The sequence below is a fragment of the Calliphora vicina genome, chromosome 3 (genome assembly GCF_958450345.1).
Source record: "Calliphora vicina chromosome 3, idCalVici1.1, whole genome shotgun sequence".
NCBI lineage: Eukaryota > Metazoa > Arthropoda > Insecta > Diptera > Calliphoridae > Calliphora > Calliphora vicina.
Window position 1 is genome coordinate 131,619,420 of NC_088782.1, and position 22,267 is coordinate 131,641,686.

At 29.4% G+C, this 22,267-nt stretch overlaps 1 protein-coding gene across 2 annotated transcripts in view; it reads right to left on the minus strand.

Moving 5' to 3' along the window:
- Nucleotides 1–5,449: 5,449 nt before the first annotated feature.
- Tgi (Tondu-domain-containing Growth Inhibitor) overlaps nt 5,450–22,267 on the minus strand; it is a 54,548-nt gene continuing 37,730 nt past the window's right edge. For both annotated transcript variants that reach the window (XM_065504650.1, XM_065504649.1), the window contains 2 exons: nt 8,447–9,055; nt 5,450–8,380 (listed from right to left, as the gene is read on the minus strand). In XM_065504650.1, coding sequence (XP_065360722.1) covers nt 7,368–8,380; nt 8,447–9,055 — 1,622 coding nt within the window. In that variant the 3' untranslated portion in view covers nt 5,450–7,367. The remainder of the gene's footprint in view (nt 8,381–8,446; nt 9,056–22,267) is intronic.

Below are 22,267 nucleotides of genomic sequence, written 5' to 3' on the forward strand. Positions count from 1 at the left end.
CAGTGTATGTGAAAGACTATCAAGAAGAACTTGATCGTGTGGTTGCAGCGTTATATGTATTTAATTTGTTGGACAACGGAATTATTAGAATAGCTCGAAAATGAACTATGTAACTCAACATCCCGTGGCTTTTATTTACGGTGATTTTAAATATATGTATATTTATTTAGTACTTTAAAATAAAAAATAATGCCACTGCCTTTACATTTTAAATATCCAGAATATCAGCCCAATTATGAATAAAAATTCCCTTTTCTCATTTTTCCTATTCAATTTGAATGGGAAAAAACTCCCGGGGAACAAACTCCCGCTGAATTTTTTATTTATAATTTCGTAAAAGTGTAAATTGTGTAAAGGTCTTTCAATGCAAGGGAGACGTGCTGCTCCCTGATTCAAATGAAAAAATCTTGCTGCGTTTGGATTTGAAGCGAGATTAGTATTATAAATATGCTGAAATTTAGCTTTCTAAGTATTTTGGGTGCTTCAAAAATCTTCCTAAAATATCAAAAATCTCATAATATTCCGGGATTTGTTAATCCCGGGATTCTTTTTCACAAAACCCGGGATTCGGGAAATACCGAAAAATCCCGGGATTTTCGGGATCGGCATCCCTAATAAATACCAATTAAGCGAACAAAGAATTTTAATATATTAACCCCCATTAACAATAAAAACTTAACTTAATGTTAGCACTATAGGTAATCATTGTATATAAATTCGTTTTGATTATCAATTTCCGCCTCATCTTCAAAAAATTAAGGCACAATTTCGCCGAGTGACCAAAATCCTCACCATGCAGTTACTAGTTGCATTATTTCTCATGGATTTTTTGAGGATTTTCAGAGCCATTCAGATGGAAATGCGCTTTATAGGAGACTTTTTTGAAAAATTGAATTTGACTTCACTTTGCTTCATTACCCATTGAACAAATAGCGGGCGCTTTCCACGGTCTGCTGGTTTGAGTTCCTTGTTTAATAAACGGAATAGGCATTCGTGACAGCTGCCACTTGAACAAACAAAAATGACACTAAATTTTAAAAGTGCACTCTTACTTAGACACCCTTTACAAGCTTTTAATCTTTTATGGCGGCATGCGAATCTATAGATAAAATCGCCTTGGGCGACATGCGTAGTAGAAGTTTTTTTTGAAAAGAGTTACAAATTGTTAGTAGGAATTTTTCTACTTGTAAGAATTATCCCAGGGCACACTTAGAAAGGTGCAAGGTGCATTTAATAAGGTGCCATCGGCAGCACAGCTGATTATAGAAATAGCTCGCACAAATGTCAAACTACATATATAAAAAATATTCGCCCGTACGCCCGTATGTCAAACTCTATATATAAAAAATAAGTGAATTTGCCTGTATTTATTTCAATTCGCCACTGCTGTCACCTTGTTAAATACGCCTTGGAAAGGTGACTGCATCACTACAACAAATACAACAATACAAAAACAACAGGTACTTTGTTTTTGTTAAAAGGTAGGTGACAAGCTGCATTTAATAAGGTGCCATCGGCAGCACAGCTGATTATAGAAATAGCACGCACAAATGTCAAACCAAGGCATATTAATTATAAGGTAGTGTTATCAGACCAGCTGATCGTTTTTTGCTAATATGTTCATTTTTCGCCGTAGTGCATTATAAATGTCAAACTTTGTTTTGCTGTTAAATTCGTTTATGTTTTAAAACCAATAATAATACTACACGAAATTAGTTTTATTTTTAAAAACATCAAATTAAATTACAAACAGATTCAAATTTATAAACATTTTTTGTTTAACAAAAATTCGCTTTGATTTATTTGTGAGCTGTTTTTGAAATTTTTCCCTGCCAGCCAATTCGCCTTCAAATGCAGGCACAATGTCAAACTACATATAAAAAAAATATAACCAATTCGCTCGGTATTCTGAATTCGCCGATGACACTACCTTATAATTAATATACCTTGTGTCAAGGCGAATTTATACAAGGTGGAGTCAGTCAAACAGCTGATAATTTTTTTTTTCGCTTTTTGGTTCTAACAGTTGTCAAAGCTTGTTTTTATATTTAAATATCTACATATTCCAATCGTATTAATATAATATTTATTGTTTACATAAATAAGTAAAGCCCTCACTATTCAATTATCTACACTATATTAAGTTTAAATACTTATTTGTTTAATTTTTCATTTTGGTTTTTTGACATTTGTTAAGACCAATCGTTGTTTTTGTAGAACTGACACCACCTTGTATGAATTCGCCTTGCCTTGTGTCAAACTATATATATAAAAAATATTCCCCCGTATGTCAAACTCTATATATAAAAAATAAGTGAATTCGCCTGTATTTATTTCAATTCGCCACTGCTGTCACCAAGGCGTATTTAACAAGGTGACAGTAGTGGCGAATTGAAATAAATACAGGCGAATTCACTTATTTTTTATATATAGAGTTTGACATACGGACGTACGAGCGAATATTTTTTATATATGTAGTTTGACATTTGTGCGAGCTATTTCTATAATCAGCTGTGCTGCCGATGGCACCTTATTAACTGAGGCGGCCTATAAAACCAAACGTATTATTTATTAGTTTTTTTTTAAAGTAAAAAACCATTTGTATGACTTGCCAAACCATCACCGTCATCATAGTCATCTAAAATACCGGTTTCCGACATTGATGAAGTGGTTTTAAGAGGTGTTTCTAAATCCCTCAAGCATTGCAAATCCTGAAAATACCAAAGTGAAGGTTCGTAAACCTCATCAGCACCAGCCCCAGATTTTTCGCTCTGCAGTATCCTTTTTAGCTCCCTTTGATAAGACGAACGTACATTGTTTATTTTCTTTTTCATTTGCTCTAAAGTGGCTTCTGGGTCTATATCCTTATAAATTGTTAATAAATCGGCGTAAGCTTTATTTCTCAAATTTTTGTTTTTGTATCTGCCATCTCTTGAGTTCCAAAGGCATATATGGCTTTTGTATGCTTCAATGAATTCTCAACCTTTTATGGTATTAGGAATTGACATTTTATTAAAATAAATGGTTTACAGAACCCGATATAGATATAAAGCGAATTATTTATTTAATTATTTCATCACAAAAAAAATGTCATATATGTATTAATATTTGTATGTTTCGTACGTTTATTGACATTTTAATGAAAATTCATTTTTTTAACAAAGTGGCTTATAAAAAAATGAGAATTATTAATAAAATTATTTAAAATGTATCACAAAAAAACTGACAAATGTGAATCAACTGTTGAAGAAATAAATTTCGTAGTACGACAGCATGATATACGATACTAATTATCGTACTTATCGAAGCTCCGCCCTCAAAAAATCAAAAATTTTTGATTTTCATACTTCGATAGTACGACAACATGATACACGTTACTAATTTCATACTTGTACGATTTATCGTACGACTTATCGTAACGTGTATACCCAGTAGTCCAACTCTTTGACAGCAGTACCTAACTCTATACATGTGTTAGTGAAAAAGTACCTAAGTCTAAATATATGTTAGTAACAAAAATGTACATGTGTTGGTTCTTTTTTAATTTTCACTAGACACACAGAGTTCTATAAAAATGCTTAAATTTTAATTTATTTAAATTTTGTTCTATTTTCAATAGGTACCAAAAATTGAAACTCTGTTCTATATTTTAAAACCTACCACAAACAAAATAAAACGTCAAAATTAATAAAAAAAAATATTTTTTAGTTTGTGTTGTGTTGAAAAAAATTATAAAATAATGTGTGTTAGTGAATTTACGTGTATAAAACTATATTTATTCGACAATTTATAGTTAAAATCTCGAGACTATCGATGTGTATAATTCTCTCACAAGGGTGTTGAATTTACACAGTATCCTTATATGTGAGAGAGTAATTTTAAAAAATAGTGAGTTGGACTACTTGGTATACTTTGGGAATAACCCATGGTAGAACCAACCAGGTACAATTATTAGGGAGAGTTTTCAATATTTACCCCTACAACGTCAAATAACGCATTTACTCTAATCACTTTTTATTTAGTTTTCGCAATGTTTTGCACGTTATATTAAAACTAACACATATTTATTTGGAAAAAATTTAATTTGAATTGAATATTTCACGAAAAAAAAGTAAATACACAAAAATCTGTTTAATTATTTTTTTTTTGTCTTAGACATTTCGTTTTGTTTTTTCTAATTTTCTTTTGTTTGACGTTATAGGGAATGTATAATTGAGAACGTACTTTCTAATAATTGTACCTTGCTTGTTCTGCTATGGGAATAACCAAGGAAACGTTTGAAATATTGTGAGATATGCTCCCTTAAACGTACGTTGAAAACAAATCTAATAATCATATTAAAAACTTTATTTAGTTTTGACCATGGTAGAACCAACCAGGTACAATTATTAGGGAGAGTTTTCAATATTTACCCCTACAACGTCAAATAACGCATTTACTCTAATCACTTTTTATTTTGTTTTCTCAATGTTTTGCACGTTATATTAAAACTAACACATATTTATTTGGAAAAAATTTTATTTGAATTGAATATTTTAGGAAAAAAAGTAAATACACAAAAATTTGTTTAATTATTTTTTTTTGTCTTAGACATTTCGTTTTGTTTTTTTCTAATTTTCTTTTGTTTGACGTTATAGGGAATGTATAATTGAGAACGTACTTTCTAATAATTGTACCTTGCTTGTTCTGCTATGGTTTTGACCAAAGAATACTAACAAGAAGTGAAACGCTGTCAAAAAAACCTGAGTCGGTTGTCATAAAAAACATAACTCTATGCATGTATTGGTAACATTTTGTTTATATGTATTAGTTTTCAAACCACTTTCACCACACTCCTCAAACACACAGAGTTGTAAAAAAGCGACCTTAAAAATTATAACAAAATTGTATTACAATTAAATTTAAATTCTATAAATAATGAATTCACTTTTTAAATTTTCATACGAAAAAACCCAAATAAATAATAATAATAATAAGTGATCTATTATTGCCGAAATATAAGCAAAAAACTATAAAAACTTTTCACTGTTTTTTTGGTGAAAAAAATAGAGTTCTAACTTGTTTTCTATGTATTGTCGTCAGTTATTAATTCCCGGGATTCCCGACTAAAAATCCCTGGAATCGGGTAGTGAAAAATTGGCAAAATTCCCGGGATAAAAACCCTACTTGTGACATTTATATAACAAAAATGTTTTGTTATACAATGATTTGATTAGTGGTAACTTAAATATTTTTGTCTAATAGTTCGATATTTTTTATTGATATTAATAAATTATAATTAAAAAACAAGAAAAGGTAACTTAAATAATTAGAAATGAATTGTCGTTACAAAAATCTAAATAAAACCTAAAATGAATTCTACTTATGTAAATGGATAAAATTAAAGACTCAATTAAGCTTTTATTAAAAGGTTAGTTCTTACGACTAAATAAATTTATATACTCCAGCATTTGAAACCTTACAAAATTTCTTTATTTTTGTCCACTTTTTGAATTAAAAAGTTTAATTTTTTTTTAGCAAATAATAGGAATTCATTATAAAACTTATAAATTATTCAAATTATAAAAAACATATAGGAAATACATATATTTTATTTTAAAGATCATGTTTTAATCTATTAGTGTTAGAATAATTTATATTAGTTTAATTAATTTAAATATGGGAAAAATGTTAAAACAAATAAAACATTTTATTTTAAACACATTACGCCAAGAGAAGTTTAAGGATATCCGCCTTAATAATATTATTAAACATAGTTAAACAAATTTTTACAGATCAGAATATAACTAATTGTTAAGTTACAAATCATCAAAGCAAAAACAGAAAATGATTTTACGTTCATCATGGAAGAATAGAAAATTAAAGGGAATTTCAGATGCAGTAATACTTAAATATTTTCTATCTCATTTTTTTTGGATACTTCTCATAGCTATAGCAAATAAAATTGTTACATGAACAAATAGGTATAAACTGTTTAAACGAAACAAATTATAAATTGAGATCTTTCATAAATATATGTACATTAGGCATGCCCTTCAAAAATAGATTTGCTTTGGATGTGCCTTATTTTGTTCGTTTGTAGCTAAAACTAACTACTGCAAAATTTAAGTGAAAACGGATAACTAGAACACGTGCCGGAAATCGATTGAAAGTTGTAAAATTGGGTAAATAATGGTACTTTTTCCGATATCTTAAAAAATGTCCCTATTTAAATACAGTTTTTAAACATTTTCAATAAACCTAAGCTTCTAGAGAAAATTTTTCTAACAAGGTATAAAGCATGAACATCGAGTTAAAAATAACCAAGTTATTAGCATTTCCCTACGTCATATATTCAAGAAAAACGACATTTTTGTATTATTTGCTCACTGTTTTGCATGCAAAAGTTATGTAAACAATAGAAATGCGAGTAAAATATGAGTAAACTAGCACTTTTTGCTCAATATTTGGTCAGATAAACTCGTATAACTTTGTTATTTTTCATTCGAAATTATTGTTTTATACCTTGTTAAAAAGATAATTTTCTCTAGAAGCTTAGGTTTATTGCAAATGTTTAAAAAAAACAGTATTCAAATATGGAATTTTTTTAGATATCGGAAAAAGTACCATTATTTACCCATTTTTACAACTTTCAATCAATTTCCGCCACGTGTTCTAGTTATCCGATTTCACTTAAATTTTGCAGTAGTTAGTTTTAGCTGCTAAATGAACAAAATAAGATCCATCCAAAGCAAATCTATTTTTTATGGGCATGTCTAATGTACATATATTTAGGTATGTATGTATGTATGTATGTATGTATGTATGTATGTATGTATGTATGTACATACATACATGTATGGGCATGTCTAATGTACATATATTTAGGTATGTATGTATGTATGTATGTATGTATGTATGTATGTATGTATGTATGTATGTATGTATGTATGTATGTATGTATGTATGTATGTATGTATGTATGTATGTATGTATGTATGTATGTATGTATGTATGTATGTATGTATGTATGTATGTATGTATGTATGTATGTATGTATGTATGTATGTATGTATGTATGTATGTATGTATGTATGTATTTAATATTTATTTTATAGATTACTATATATAGTTAATATATTATGTTTTTTAGTTGGTAAGTAAATTTAAAATTTAAATATTCAAATAAAAACTTTTAGTTTTATTATTCAAATATCACTTTGTAAAAAATATCACTCCAAAAATGTTCTTTTCTCTAAATTGCATATTGATGTTGTATTTTGAAAATAGTTTTTCTAAAAATGTATTTTGATTTTGTAAAGTTCTACCTTATTAAGCAGCCTCATTTTTCGAATGAACTGCCAGTTTTTAAAATTATATTATTATCATCATTTGCGGATTTCTTTACTTTCTTGTAACTTCTTCCAAGTATCTCCTAATGCTTTTGCAAAATGGTCATCTACTGAAGCCAAGACTTCGGCACTTGTGTTGCCGGTATTGACAGAAGATTTCCAGCTTGAAGTTATAGGGGAGGAAGGTGAAGGAGAAGATGTATTGGAAGAATAACTTGTGGAGTTAGAATTGATATTATGATTAGTATTTGAAGTAGGGGAAGCCGGAGGTGTAGGATTATGGGATTTAACATTTTGCATTCCAGGCTCAGTTTTTATACGCATTATAGCTGGCAAATTGGGTGAGGGATTCGGAACTGGCACGTTTACAACAGCAGGCGTGTGGCGAGGTGATGATGACGGAGATATATCAACTGAAGCAAAATGAGACAGAGTCACCGCTATAGCTGATGATTGGTGCTGATGCAACGGTAAAGGCAAAGGAGAAGCTGTTCTGGATCCAGTCGCACTAAATATGTGTGTTTGTGTTGTGTTTCCCAACTTAACTCCTGGAATTGGTGCAGGTGATTGTGGTGAAGTTAATGGAGTAATTGCTATTAACGATGTAGACTTCTGCAAGCTAATGTGATGATGTTTATGTTTTGGCTGTCCACATGCTCTAACCACCAATGGCAAAGGAGGAGAATTTGGCCCTGTTGATATTTTCATTTGAGCTGCTATGACAGCTGGTGATAACAAGACAGATTTGGCTTTGGGTGTAACAAGTGTTTGGTTTTGGTGTGCCTGCTGTGAATTTTGCTGATGATTGTCTGTGGGTAAATTTGCTGGATAAGCAGGAGGAGGAATTAGTTCCAGTTGTGTTAAGGCAGAATGTGGGGGCAAAGCTGATGCACCTGAAGATAGCGGCAATGTTGGTGAAGGACTTCTGATATGAGCTGTTGGCGGTTGTGGTGATGGTGTTTTCGTCGACTGGCTAGCAGGAGACCTCTTTGAAAATAATGCAAAATAGTCATTACCCAAAGAACGACGAAAATGTTCATCAATAGATTCTAAAAGACAAAAAAAAATATTATTAACATTGTTTAAAATCTTGATTGGCTTTGAATTTCTATTACCGCAACTACGATTGTCATTTTCTCGATTTGCTACTAACGCAGAATCTCTAACATCCCGTTTTGGTGGTGCTTGTGTTATTACGCTTGGTCGAGCTAACGATGAAGCAAATTGTGAGCCAGGCAAAGGTTCCCGATAGGGAGGTGGTGGAGAATTGCGCTGTTTTAAATTACCAACAGACATATCCAAAGGCGCATCGTCATTTTCAACCGAATTTATATGCTGCAAAACCTGAGTGTGTGCCATTTGACCCAAATGAATTTGACCTCCTAAAGTTGAATGCGGCGGCGGTGGAGACGCTGCTGACGGACGATTAGTAGATTCGCTTAAAGGACGCATGCTTGCCGCTGCTGCGGCCGCCATCATTATTGAAATTTGATGCGCATTAGAATGCATGTGTGTGTTTGTATTAGATACTGAACTAGAGGGTATGGGAGAATGTTGGATATGAGCAGCTGGCGGCGGCGACGAATTGGGAGACGAAGCACGTGCACTACTTGTTGAAGAGCCAGCTGATGGATGATGATGTGGATGATGATACTCACCCGTACGTAAACGCCTTTCACGACGCCAAGCTGTAGTTGGCAATTCTTTGGAAGTTAAACGGGTTTCTGTAACAACATAAAAATAACAACATACTCGTGAAATATTTCCCAACAAACTTAAAAATATACTAATTTACTTCAAGTGGGCGTTATGATACATTATGAATCATAACCTTATACATATTAAACAAAAACAAAATGTACATATCGGCAATTCCATTATGCGAACGTGACCGTCGAACACATTTCAAGTTAAATTTCATTGTAGCTCTTAATTAACTCTATAATTTGTGCTATGGTGGATTTTGGTAAATTTTTCGTTTTCAAGATAATTGCAAAAAACGCGACGTGGCCAACAATTCAAACCCCGATTTCAGCGAAATCTGAGACAATATTTCAATGTGACTAATTTTATAATATTGTGCTTTGACGTCTCTTAAAAATTTTTTTGATTGTAACCAAAAATTATTATTATTTTTTTTTAATTTAATTTGAATCAATGTCGCACGTTACATTTGTTTTCATTATGATATTTATGTTGCTGCTGTTGCACTTTTAACGAAATTATGTATTTATAAACAAGCTTAGTAAAAATATGTTTAAATCAACAGAAGTATTCAATGTATTTATTTTCACATAATAACAACAAACTACAAACTTACCAAAATTATGTAGTATGAATAAAGAATTAAAATGAATATAGTATCATACATAGAATTTCCAAAAAAACCGCGGATTCGGTTTTAAAAAATTGAAAACCGATCGGTTTCGATTTTTTTTTCGGTTTTGAGAACATTTTTTAAATATTAACCCCCATATTCATTAAAAAAAACTTTAAATTTAAACAATGTTTTCAAGCAAAATTTGATTTTAAAAAGTTGTTTAAATTTAAAAATAGTTTATGAATACTGTCTTAAGCAAGGTCTATTAATAAGGTCTGTGCAACTCTACAACAATTCAAATACATTTATTTTTTTAGATATATGAGAATTCAAAAAGGAGACTTTAGTGGTACCTTTCTTTAGGATTTTCTATAATAATGGAGCCAGAATCATGATGCTGATTAGGAATACATAATGTGGGTATTTATGGTACCTTTTTTATTCTAAAAATACGTTTCGAATGAGCTAGAATCCACATTAAAATGAATCAATAAACATGAAACTAGAGACATGTTAGCCTAAATTAGTATTAATTCACTAAGGGAGACTTAATAGCACTATTTCTTTCTTCCAATTGGGGTGGCGAAGCGCACGGAGTCAGCAAGTACTCCATGCTTTTATCAGATATTTGAAAACAACTAAGTATTTACTCCATGCTTTTATCAGATATTTGAAAACAACTAAGTATTTGTTACAAAAATTTTGCATTATTTTTTTTTAAATTAAATAATTGGTAATTTGGTTTAATTATCAGGAAATTCTCGTGTGATCAATATTTTTAAATGAGTTTGTGTTATTCTTTATTAACAGGTTTCCTTGCATAGCCTGCGAAAGGTAGCCTGATACATCATCTGAAGCAATTATACCATTTAACAAATTTTAAGAAATCTTCAGATATTTTTACCGATCTGTTTTTAGGAATATTGGATGATAAAGTTTATTTCTAAATTTTGAATTTTTCTACTGAAAATAGATTAAAAGTAAAAACCGAAGAATAATTGTCGGTTTGGGTTTCGATTAAAACCGAACACGAAACTCTATAGTACACCGTTTTTTTCAGGGTAGTAAGAATAAAATAAATTTAAACACTTACGATTTATTTTATAAGTACCAAGATCACAAATTTTCTTATTTTATGATTATTATTTCAAGTAATATAAGCATTATTTGTACTGTATCTTTATAGGTGTATCTTTTAGGGTGAATATTGAAAAATGTCAGTGAGAGTATTCAGAATAAATTTGTATTTGTATTCAACTCACACTTTTTATAATAATGAAACAATTACAACTTTTAAATGTTGTTTTCATTTTTAAAGTTTGGCAAATTGATTACATATTATTTAGTATGTTCTTTCTGAATGTATACCTCATGTATAAATAAAATCAAATAAATACCTGATGTAATGAGACTTTTTATTATTATGTGATATATATAATATAAACATAGATATCGGACTTTATTTATCTAAATAACAAACATTTTCGAGATCAGTATTATATCTTTAAGTTTCATTTGTTACTTTTAGAATTAAACAAATTCTTATATTCTCTAATATTTGTATTAATTGTATCAATAAAATAACAAAAATATAATGTAATGTTTTTAATTTTATAATTATGTTTATAAAATTAAAAACAATCTCTGTGTACCGTGAACACCATTTCACCATTTATTTTTAAATATTGAAATAACATTTATAGATACAGTAGTCACCTAAAAGTGCCATGTATTAATGAAAATGTAATGTAATAAAAGTCAATTCCACTATCTTCTGAAAATATATTTTCAAACGCTATAATTTTTAAAGGTACATGTTCGAATTTATTTGTAACTCGAAATCGTGTTGTAGCATCTATGCATTTCGTTATAGAGTACGAAAAATTATAACAATATTTGGGGTGGGAGATGGTGGTACTCTGGAGTACATTCATTAGTCTAATACGGCAGTGCGTCGACAACTTTGCTCATATATTTGGTGAGATCCGCCATATACTATTTCACGCAGATTAAATTTGTAATAATTTCCAACACTAGAAATAATAAAACATTGCGCAAGCTCTTTCTCCACCCAGAGCTGAATTACGAATCCTCAAAAATTGTATATTTATTCATAACCAGGGGTGCCAGGTGAAGGAAAATCGGCAATTTTGTAAAAAAAAACACCATTTCACAATTTATTTTTAAATATTGAAATAACATTTATAGATACAGTAGTCACCTAAAAGTGCCATGTATTAATGAAAATGTAATGTAATAAAAGTCAATTCCACTATCTTCTGAAAATATATTTTCAAACGCTATAATTTTTAAAGGTACATGTTCGAATTTATTTGTAACTCGAAATCGTGTTGTAGCATCTATGCATTTCGTTATAGAGTACGAAAAATTATAACAATATTTGGGGTGGGAGATGGTGGTACTCTGGAGTACATTCATTAGTCTAATACGGCAGTGCGTCGACAACTTTGCTCATATATTTGGTGAGATCCGCCATATACTATTTCACGCAGATTAAATTTGTAATAATTTCCAACACTAGAAATAATAAAACATTGCGCAAGCTCTTTCTCCACCCAGAGCTGAATTACGATTCCTCAAAAATTGTTTATTTATTCATAACCAGGGGTGCCAGGTGAAGGAAAATCGGCAATTTTGTCAAAAAAAAAAATCGGAATTTATAGGACTTTTGGTTTTAAAAAATAGGCAAATTATCGGCAATTCAAAAAAACGTTTGTTATATATGAAATCAAACATTTTTATTAAAAAAAAATATACATCAAAACAAAAGAAATCAATTCAGCAATCAACATATTAATGTTTAAATTTAATGTCTGAATTTTCATTATTTTTAATTACGCCACGCTTTTGTCCACAGACTGTTTCCAAAACGTGGGTAAATTAATTTTCACTCTCTAACAAAATAACATACAAATAGTATGTTAAATAGTTTTGTTGAAGTATTTAGAGTTGCCAAAATAATCAAAATATATAAAGTAACCAAGTTTTTAGAACTAAGTAAAAAATCGGCATTTTTGGAACAAAAATCGCGAAATCAGCACTTTGCTATTTTTAAGGTATAAAATCGGCAAACCCATTACGAGATATTCAAATGCAAAGCCGCACAAGCACAACTTTTCTCATTTGGATATTTCTGTTGCACGTTTTGTTTTGATACACAGTTCTTAAAGAGATAGATTGTGCATTGACTTCTGCTCTCTAAAATACTCCCGAGGGTACAAAGAGTAAAAAAAGAATGCATAAGAAACTATGCGATTGCAAATAACTGCAAGTTTTTGCTTTGCATTGGGAAAAAATTGAACAAATTGGGAGTTCCGTAAGGCCAGCTTCCTATACGAATGTATAGATCGATTGGTTATTCCTGGAGGAAGCTTCATTATATCCTAAGTGATAAACGTTATATCCAAGGTTGCCAATTTAGCCATTTTCCGGCTAGATCTAGCGATTTTATTTTCATTTAGCAATACAAAATGGCTATATTTAATCTAGCTGGAAGATTTAGTCATTTTATTTTGTCCTAGTCTTTTTTATTTTAAACTTTTCTTGAAATTTTTTAAAAAATATACCAATATTTTTAATCAAATGACAAAGAAATAGTCTTTTTTAAAAAAAAAATCTTACGTAGTGGATTTGATGAGAACAGGCAGCGTAATTGTTTCCAAAGCAAACACATCAGTCACATTCAAAAATCAATTTTGCATTTATTTAATGGATCCGATATTTGTTTAATTTATCAAAAGGAACCAATTTATATTGATATTAGAATTTTTAATCTGCTAAGAAATGTAATATTTTATATACATACTAGTAAAGTCGATCTCACTAAATAAGAAGACAATATTTATGAATTTGTATTCAGTCATTTTGGGTTTTAGCCATTTCTAGCAATTTTTAATTCTAAATCTAGCCATTTTCTGAGCTGAAGAGTTGGCAACCTTGGTTATATCCTTAGTGATCAGCCAAATAATTCTCCCATCCCTTGCGATTGCCAAGGGGGTACGGAGTTATCCAAATTATTAAACTAAATATACAATTGTATTACATTTGTTAAATTTTATTGTTTTGTCTATTAAAAATATGATAAAACAAAGTGTCTCGGTAGACATTTCGGTGGAAATATCCATATGTATATTATACATTTTAATGTTTTTATTTTTTTGTTAGCTAGTATATAAGGTTTTGCGGCAAAACCTAAAAATACACATACAAATATGTACTACACACATACACACACACATATATTCAAATAAAAACAAAAGACTTTGGCAACCAACGTGATATTTATACTAAACTTTATCGTCTCCTTTGCTTTGCTTTGATTCGCTTATTTTCTTTTCTTCTCTTTTTAAAACAAGTTTTTTGGTGTTGTTTTTGTTTTCCTAATGGCATTCTCGTTTTTGTGCAATTGGTCCGGGGATGGCAAATGGAATTTAAAAATTGTACCAATTCGATAATAATTGTACAAAACTATGGTTCGTAGTCGCAAAAATTTTCCCGGGAATATATTTTTATGCTTTCTTCATAAAGTTACAATATGCTTCAGTTGTAATAACCAAATTTGTTGCTGATCGATTGATTCCATGGATATAATGGCCCATAATCATAGTCAAAAATAAAGTACATTTTAAGAGAATTAAACTCGACTTTACTTAAGAGTGGACTTTAGGTCTATCATAGACAAGTTAAAGTATATTTCTGACGCTGAAGTCGACTTTAAATATAAAACTAGCTGAAGTTGTTTTTAACTCGTTTAACAACAGCATCAGATGTTCTTCGTCGAGTAAAAAAGTTCGTCACAAAGTAAAAAATGTTTAAGTTACAAGATATTGGTAGAGATTTTGCAATTATTGAACAGTTATCAATAAAATTAGTACCAAAATATCGTAATTATGATATTAATCTTATCTTTTCCATTTTTCCACAACAAACAACTTTCTTTCTTTAAATGTGCCGGTTACTTTTATTGTTTACGTTTTTTGGATTTTTTTTTTAATTTTGTATGTCAGCTGTTCAGCGTTGCCACTAGTCTGTTTTTTGTTGTATATTGTATGAAAACATTTTCTACATTTGCGGTGGCACCCAGTTAAAGTCGGTTCAATTTAAAACATACTTTAATTTTGACTATGATTGCAAATTAATAAAAAGCAGGTTTTTATTTTAAAGTTGTTTTTAAAAAGAACCGACTTTAGTGTTTGACTATGATTATGGGCCAATGTAAACTATGGTATTGCTTCCAAAATTTGTATTGCATCCTAGGACGCAGCTTTTTTTTCTGGAACTGTTAAAATGACCGAGGTTTTGTCACCCAACTAAAATGCTTCAGCCACAGCAGACAAATTAAAAACAATAAAATTTCTATTTAATAGAAATTAAAATTTGAAATTCCTACAGGAATTAATTTAATTAAAGTGCTTAACATTACAACTTCTAAGGATATTCATGTTTAGAGAAAATAATTATAATAATAGAGGTTTAAATTTGTTTATGCACTTTCTAGTTTGAAAAACTATTGAAACTGCGAGTGTGGCAAGACCGGTCAAATGTCACTATTGCATCTTTATTTCAAAAACTTTTGTATTAATTGCCATAACCATGTCATGTATTTTGTTGTACTCGTGTTAGTTATTTATTTATTCGTTTCAGACAATTTTAAGAATTTTGGCATTAATCTGTTAGTGGATATTTACGCATATTTTGTTCTTAACAGCATGTTTTGCATAATATGCTTTTTATAGCATATTTTTTCAGGTTAGCTCTTGTTTTCGATATATACACATCTGCTCAAAATAATAGATACACCAAAATTTATTTTTTAAAAACGAAAAAAAATAATGGTATATTGTAAAATTATAAAAAAAATTCAGTCGATTTTTATTTATAGTTAAAAGGAGAGTAAAAAACAAAAACAAAATATTTCATAATTAATAATAAATATTATAAAGTAAATTAAATTTCTTAAATTTCGAAAAATTTGGTGCTCATAATAATAGATACATTTTTAAAAATTCTTATTAAACAAAAGCTAATAAATTTTATCTTAAAAAAATTAGTTTATTATTAAAGTAAAGCTAGTATCCAGTATATCCACCTTTGTTTTGTAAAACTTTCTCCACTCTTCTGGGCATACTGGATATCAAGTTCTGACACTTCTCCAATGGAATCTCGTACCATATTTTTTGCGTTTTCTCCCATAAATCGTCTTTATTTTTGAAAACTTCCTTCGAAAGCCTTATCTTTAATTCACTCCACAAGTTTTCTATTGGGTTTAAATCAGGGGATTGGCTGGGCCAGCTTAAAACAGGTACGTTATTCTCCAAGAACCAGTTTTTAACTAATCTTGAACTGTGTTTTGGGTCGTTGTCCTGCTGGAATGTCCATATTAATGGCATATTTTCCGATGCATATGGAAGCATTACGTTTTCCAATATGTCTCTATACCCATTAGCATTCATGGTATCTTCTATTCGGAATATCGGACCAACACCATTCCATGAAAAGCAACCCCAAACCATTATGTTTCCCCCGCCATGTTTTACCGTCTTTTTTGTAAATTTAACGTGGAATTCTTTTCCTTTTGGTCGGCGTACATTTCTTTGGCAGTCGTTTCCAAACAAATTTATTTTTGTTTCGTCGCCCCATAAAATATTTCTCCATTTTTTTTCGCCTTCACACCCGGACCATTGTAAGTGCTCTTTAGCAAATTCTAATCTTGTCTTGATATTTTTTTGGCGCATTAGTGGCACTTTTCTGGCAATTCTTCCCGGCAATTTAGCTTGTAAAAGACGACGACGAACTGTTTGTGGACTGATTTCGTTACATAGCTCCGCAGAAATAGCTTTCGATGATATGAAAGGGTCTTTTTTAACCATAAGGACGATCCGCCTATCTGTTTCTGGACTGGTTTTCTTTGGTCTACCGCGAGTTTCTCTTTTTTGTTTTTTAGATAAAGCATTTTGGACAAAATGTAAAGATCTTCCTATGCTCTTTGCTATTTCCCGTAATGATTTTCCTTGATTTCTCATCGTTTGAACAATTTTTTTCTCATCTTCGGTACAATGATGATTTCGTCCCATTTTCTTCAAAAGAGTCCTATTTTTTATAAAATTGTTGCTAAAATTTAAATTATACTTACTGTTTCACGTAAATAGGAACAAAAAATTGCACAAAAAAAAAATTGTATATAAACAAATTACAAATTACTGATGTGTATCTATTTTTATGAGCAAATAATTTTTTGTAATTCAAATAAATTCGTTTTTAAAAATCAACATGAAAGCAAATAGTTGCCAGATTTTTGACTGACATGACATTGCCAGATAGAAATTTTAATAATATGATGTATTCTTAACGCTTGCGAGGAAATTTTCAATGTTACCGCCATTTAAATTTTTTCCAATTAGGTGTATCTATTATTTTGAGCAGATGTGTATATTTCGAAAATGGAGGAGGTTGCACAACATATATTTAGTTTATTGAATAAACTAAACAAATTAAATTCCGCAATAAAATCACCTTTAAGTAAGACTGAAACTTTTTTAATCTTCGCAGTCGTTTTAAAAATATATAATTTGTTTTGGCAAAAAAAAAATTTTTTTTTTGCAAAATTTCGAAATTTTTGTTTTTTAAAACGCCATAAAAAATTGTAAAATGCGAAAAACAAGCTCAATCTATGATTTGATTTAAAAATGTGCACACATGAATTTCATAATGAAAAATGTTTGTGAATATATCATATTTTTTTTTTGCAAATAAATCAAATAGAAAAAACGTTAAACGGACAATTTCTTAAGTATAAAACAAAGAAAACTTTAAAAGCAATTTTAAAGTTATGAAATTGTGGACAACTTCTTAAGTTGACACAAATTTCGGCATTTATAGTGCACCACTAATATAAAAATGTTTTATATTGATCTTGGATGACTACATACATGGTGAATGCTTTAAAAGCCATTGCATAACATAATTTCAAATGTAAAAAAGTTGCATTTATAATAGAAACATTTGGACACATTCATCCAGAACTTCCTCTCCCTACTGATACCATAAACATTGGGACAATCTAAATCAAAAACATTTTCAACTTCTATAGGAATAGTTTGTTGTAGTAAAATAGTTTGTAAAGTAAAATTAAATGAATTATTAAAAAAAAACCGGTGACACGAAAATGACTGTACCAACGCTGCCATCCCTGATTCGGTCTATTGGTGGTTTTTGAAGTAATATGTATGTACGCGCATATGTATATGAATAAAATGAAAACAAAACAGAAAATTTACAAATCATGAGCTTCCACTAACAAAACAAATGCTTAAACAATAACAGTATCAATATATACATACATACATAAATTTGTATGATGAATTTACATTAGACAGATATTTCATATAAAAAAGATTTGCTTTGGATTTGGTTTTATTTTATTCTTTATTATCTAAAACTAACAGATGCGAGAACCCGTTACGAAAATCGAATGAAAGTTTTTTTTGTACCTTTTGAGATTTCTTCAAATATGTTACAGATGCCGCTTCCCCCCAATAATTAGTCCATAATGGGGAAAGAAAACTTTAAAGTATCCTTTTTAAATGCAGAACATAGTAGCACATATGGGCAATTCCATGAGTATGTCAACTACGACTGAAAAATAAAACCCTTGAAACTTGAATAGGAAAAAACACTCAAATTTTACTATATGAAGGTATTTAGAGCTTATCACTCGTACAACTTAATAAGAGCAAAAATAAAAGTTTAAACTGACTATATTTAATTTTTTAATTAAAGTCCTATGACGAAAAATAAGCGTCCAATTAGTATGTATTAACAAAAAGTGATTCCTCACAAGCGCTTTTGCTCATTCTTATATTCGCAGCTCTGTCAGTATGCGCTGATTCACCGAAACATTTCGAAATACTCTGGCAAAATAAATCAAGAAAAATTATAAAGGCTTGATAAAGGGTGGTCCCAAAAAAAAATGTAATAGAACTTATAAAACATCAGCCCCTAATCAATTAATTTTTATATATATAATATAATATTCCAAAAAAAAATAATAATCCCTTTATGTCTTTAAATATACTTAAAAATATCTTGTATTCATCACCAGTATTATTTGATTTTTATACCCTTCACCTTCGTGAGAAGGGTATATATAAGTTTGTCATTCCGTTTGTATTTCTACATTTTTCATTTCCGACCCTATAAAGTATATATATTCTGGATCCTTATAGATAGCGGAGTCGATTAAGCCATGTCCGTCCGTCTGTCTGTTGAAATCAATTTTCTGAAGACCCCAGATATCTTCGGGATCCAAATATTCAATAATTCTGTCAGACATGCTTTCGAGAATTTTGCTATTTAAAATCAGCAAAATCGGTCCACAAATGGCTGAGATATGAGGAAAAAACCAAGACAACCTCGATTTTTTACCTATGTATATCCGGATTACTAAGACATTAATATAGACAATATGGATATCTAATGATAGATATTTCAAAGACGTATATAAGACCATAGTAAGTTGGACCTACAATGGGTCAAAATCGGAAAAAAAATTTTTAACCCGAATTTTTTTTCACAAAAAAAATTTAAAAAACAAAAAAAAATTTTAAAATTCAAAAAAAAAAATTTAAATTTAAAAAAAAAATTTTTAAATTTAAAATAACGATCGAAATTTTTTTTTTAAAAAAATTTAAAAAAACAACTGGAAAAAAAATTTTATTTTGTTTACCTAAAAATATTTAAAATTTTGAAGTATAATTTGGTGAAGGGTATATAAGATTCGGCACAGCCGAATATAGCACTCTTACTTGTTTTTTATCAAATTACCTTTGAAAATTATGTCAGTTATTATGGTTAATGTCAATTATGTTCATTTGTTGTTAATCTGATTAAAATGAGTGACGACAAAAAAGTGTGTACTAAAATTATTAAATATTTTCAACACAACCCAACTTGGTCCCAAAAATTATTAAATATTTTCACACAACCCAACTTGGTCCCAAAAAATTGGTCAAACAATCAAAGGTCTGCCGTCAAACTGATTCCAATATTATTAAACAGTATCGGGAGAACTTGTCCGTTGATAGAAAACCTGTTTCAGGTAGAAGGAATGGTCCACATGATGTTTCTAAAGCCAATAAATAGAAAGCATTTTCAAAAGAGCTCATAAATTCATCACTATTGATTAGAACTATAAAAATAATATTTTTTTGTAAGTTGTAATAACAATTTCAATCAAATAAAATAAATTAAAACTATAGGTTTAGAGGTTTCTTTTTTATTAATATTTATGTATGTTAAGATATTTTCGATCTCACTCCTTAGTCCAATAATAAGAAACAATACAAAAAGCTTGACTAAATGGTCAAAATTGAAAAATAATTCCTACAATCAATCAAAACAATCAAAAATATATGCTTATGAGACAGCAGATATATGCTTATGAGACAGCAGAGCGAAACATGACCATTGGACCAAGAAAGACAGGCCTCTGAGAGAAAACATGTCGGTTGGAAAACAAAATGTTATGAACTAGTCTTTGGTTTCCAGACATAAGAGATTTATTTTTTCAAAAAACTCAAATTTATTGGAATCCTGATATTACGATGGGTTAAAATATCCATCTATTAATTCAGATGGATAGTTTTCTTTTAATTTTTTCCATTTTTTTTCTTATTCTGAAACTATTTCAGATATAAATTAGTTTATTATAATTCAAGTATTATGACTGTTAAGTGATCTTCACACACATGATTAACTTATGTTAAATCTACGGATATTGCATTTGGTTGTCGATTATTTTATTTTTATTTACTAGTTTGGCGGGGTAAATCCGAATGTACAAACTGCTGATGAAAAAATATTTGTGTACGAAAACGTACGGAAGATTTAGGAGACTTAATGAATTTTTTTCAATTTATTTTCTAGACTAGCTGTATTACAATGTTCTTCTTATTATTCATATTATACTCTGTTTTGATAACAAAATGTGACATTTTCAATATTGCCAACTTTAAAGTATGTATAACCCAAACTGATTATTCCTACGCATTTGATCTTCAAGTTAAAACTAAATGTGGCTATAATAATGATTAACGGATTCATCAAGATGGAAATAATGATTTTCTTTCCAACTCTGGATTGATACATTAGATTTTCCTTATTGTAATAAAGATAATAAAAATTGTATTTTAACTGTTCTAAAAAATGTGGATTGTATTCATAACCTTTTATTTAATTAAGTTAAGTTTATAAAATTTACACTTTTATAATTACGATAAATAGCTATACGAAATAGAATTTTAAATATTCTTAATATTTTTACATTATTTTGTTTATATGTGTATGAAAATTTAACATTTTAACTGAATTTCACTCCAATCTTTTTAAAATGAATTAGGAAATGTAGGCAAATTTTAAGCAAAAATATAAATTCAAAAATATAATTTTTTTTGGAATATTTTGTGGCAATCATTGATTTGTAACTAAATTTGATACATTTTACATAGATTTTCATCCAATTAATAAACAATAATCGAACTTTAGTATGTTTAATTTAAAGACTCAATTCAAAATAGTACTTAATCAACCATTTTAGTACCACAGTTCTTTATAATTTCTACTTGTTTTGGAAAAAGTGCTGAATATATCATCCATGGTATAAATCAAACCTTCGTTATTTTTAAAATGTTGCTCAACAAAGAAAACTTGATCATTTTTAATATCCACTTCCAAAATTAATTTATATTGAAAATTATAAAAAGTGTCTAAATGGTATAGACTGTACCACTCAAAACGTAGCAGTGCCACTGTCACTAGAAATTGCATTTAATTGCAATTTTTTATTAAAAAAACGAGAATGAAAGTAGGGTCGGACAAGCCCGACCATATAATACCCTACGCTCAGTAAATGAGCAAAAACATGAATTACGTATACATAAAACTTATTTAAAGCAAAATGTATGTAGATACCTATATAAATTAAAGATTTATGACCGATAAAGTCCAATTTCGGAAGGATATTTGTATGGTTGCTAGATGAAATAATGGACCGATTTCAGCCAGTTTCAATAGGCTTCGTCCTTGGGCCGAAAAAATTGTATTAAATATCTTCAAAATTGCGACCTGTACTTTGTGCTGATCAGTCTCAGACTCAGATAGTGATTATTATGTTTGGATGTTACAAACATCAGCACAATCGCTATATACTCACCCTTACTATGGTGATGTTGACCGAATACTGAATATTGATATTATGCCTATTTTTGGCCTAATCCGAAACCGAATATTTGGTCGGGTTCTAATATTTAGCTTTTTAACATTTTTATTATTCTGAAATGAGATTATTTATTAATAATTGTATAAGTCAAATATAATTACATTTTACTATAATTTAAATAATGTCCGAGATTTTTGGTCAATACACAAGGTATCCTATCATGTAGGGCATTCATTCGACTAATGATCGTTCGATTAATCGAATAATTTCTTACGAATAATTATTCGAACAATTTAAAAATGGCCATTTTCGAATAACGAATAACGAACAATTTTATGTAGAATAATCGAATAAAACGAATAAATGTACATATATACATAT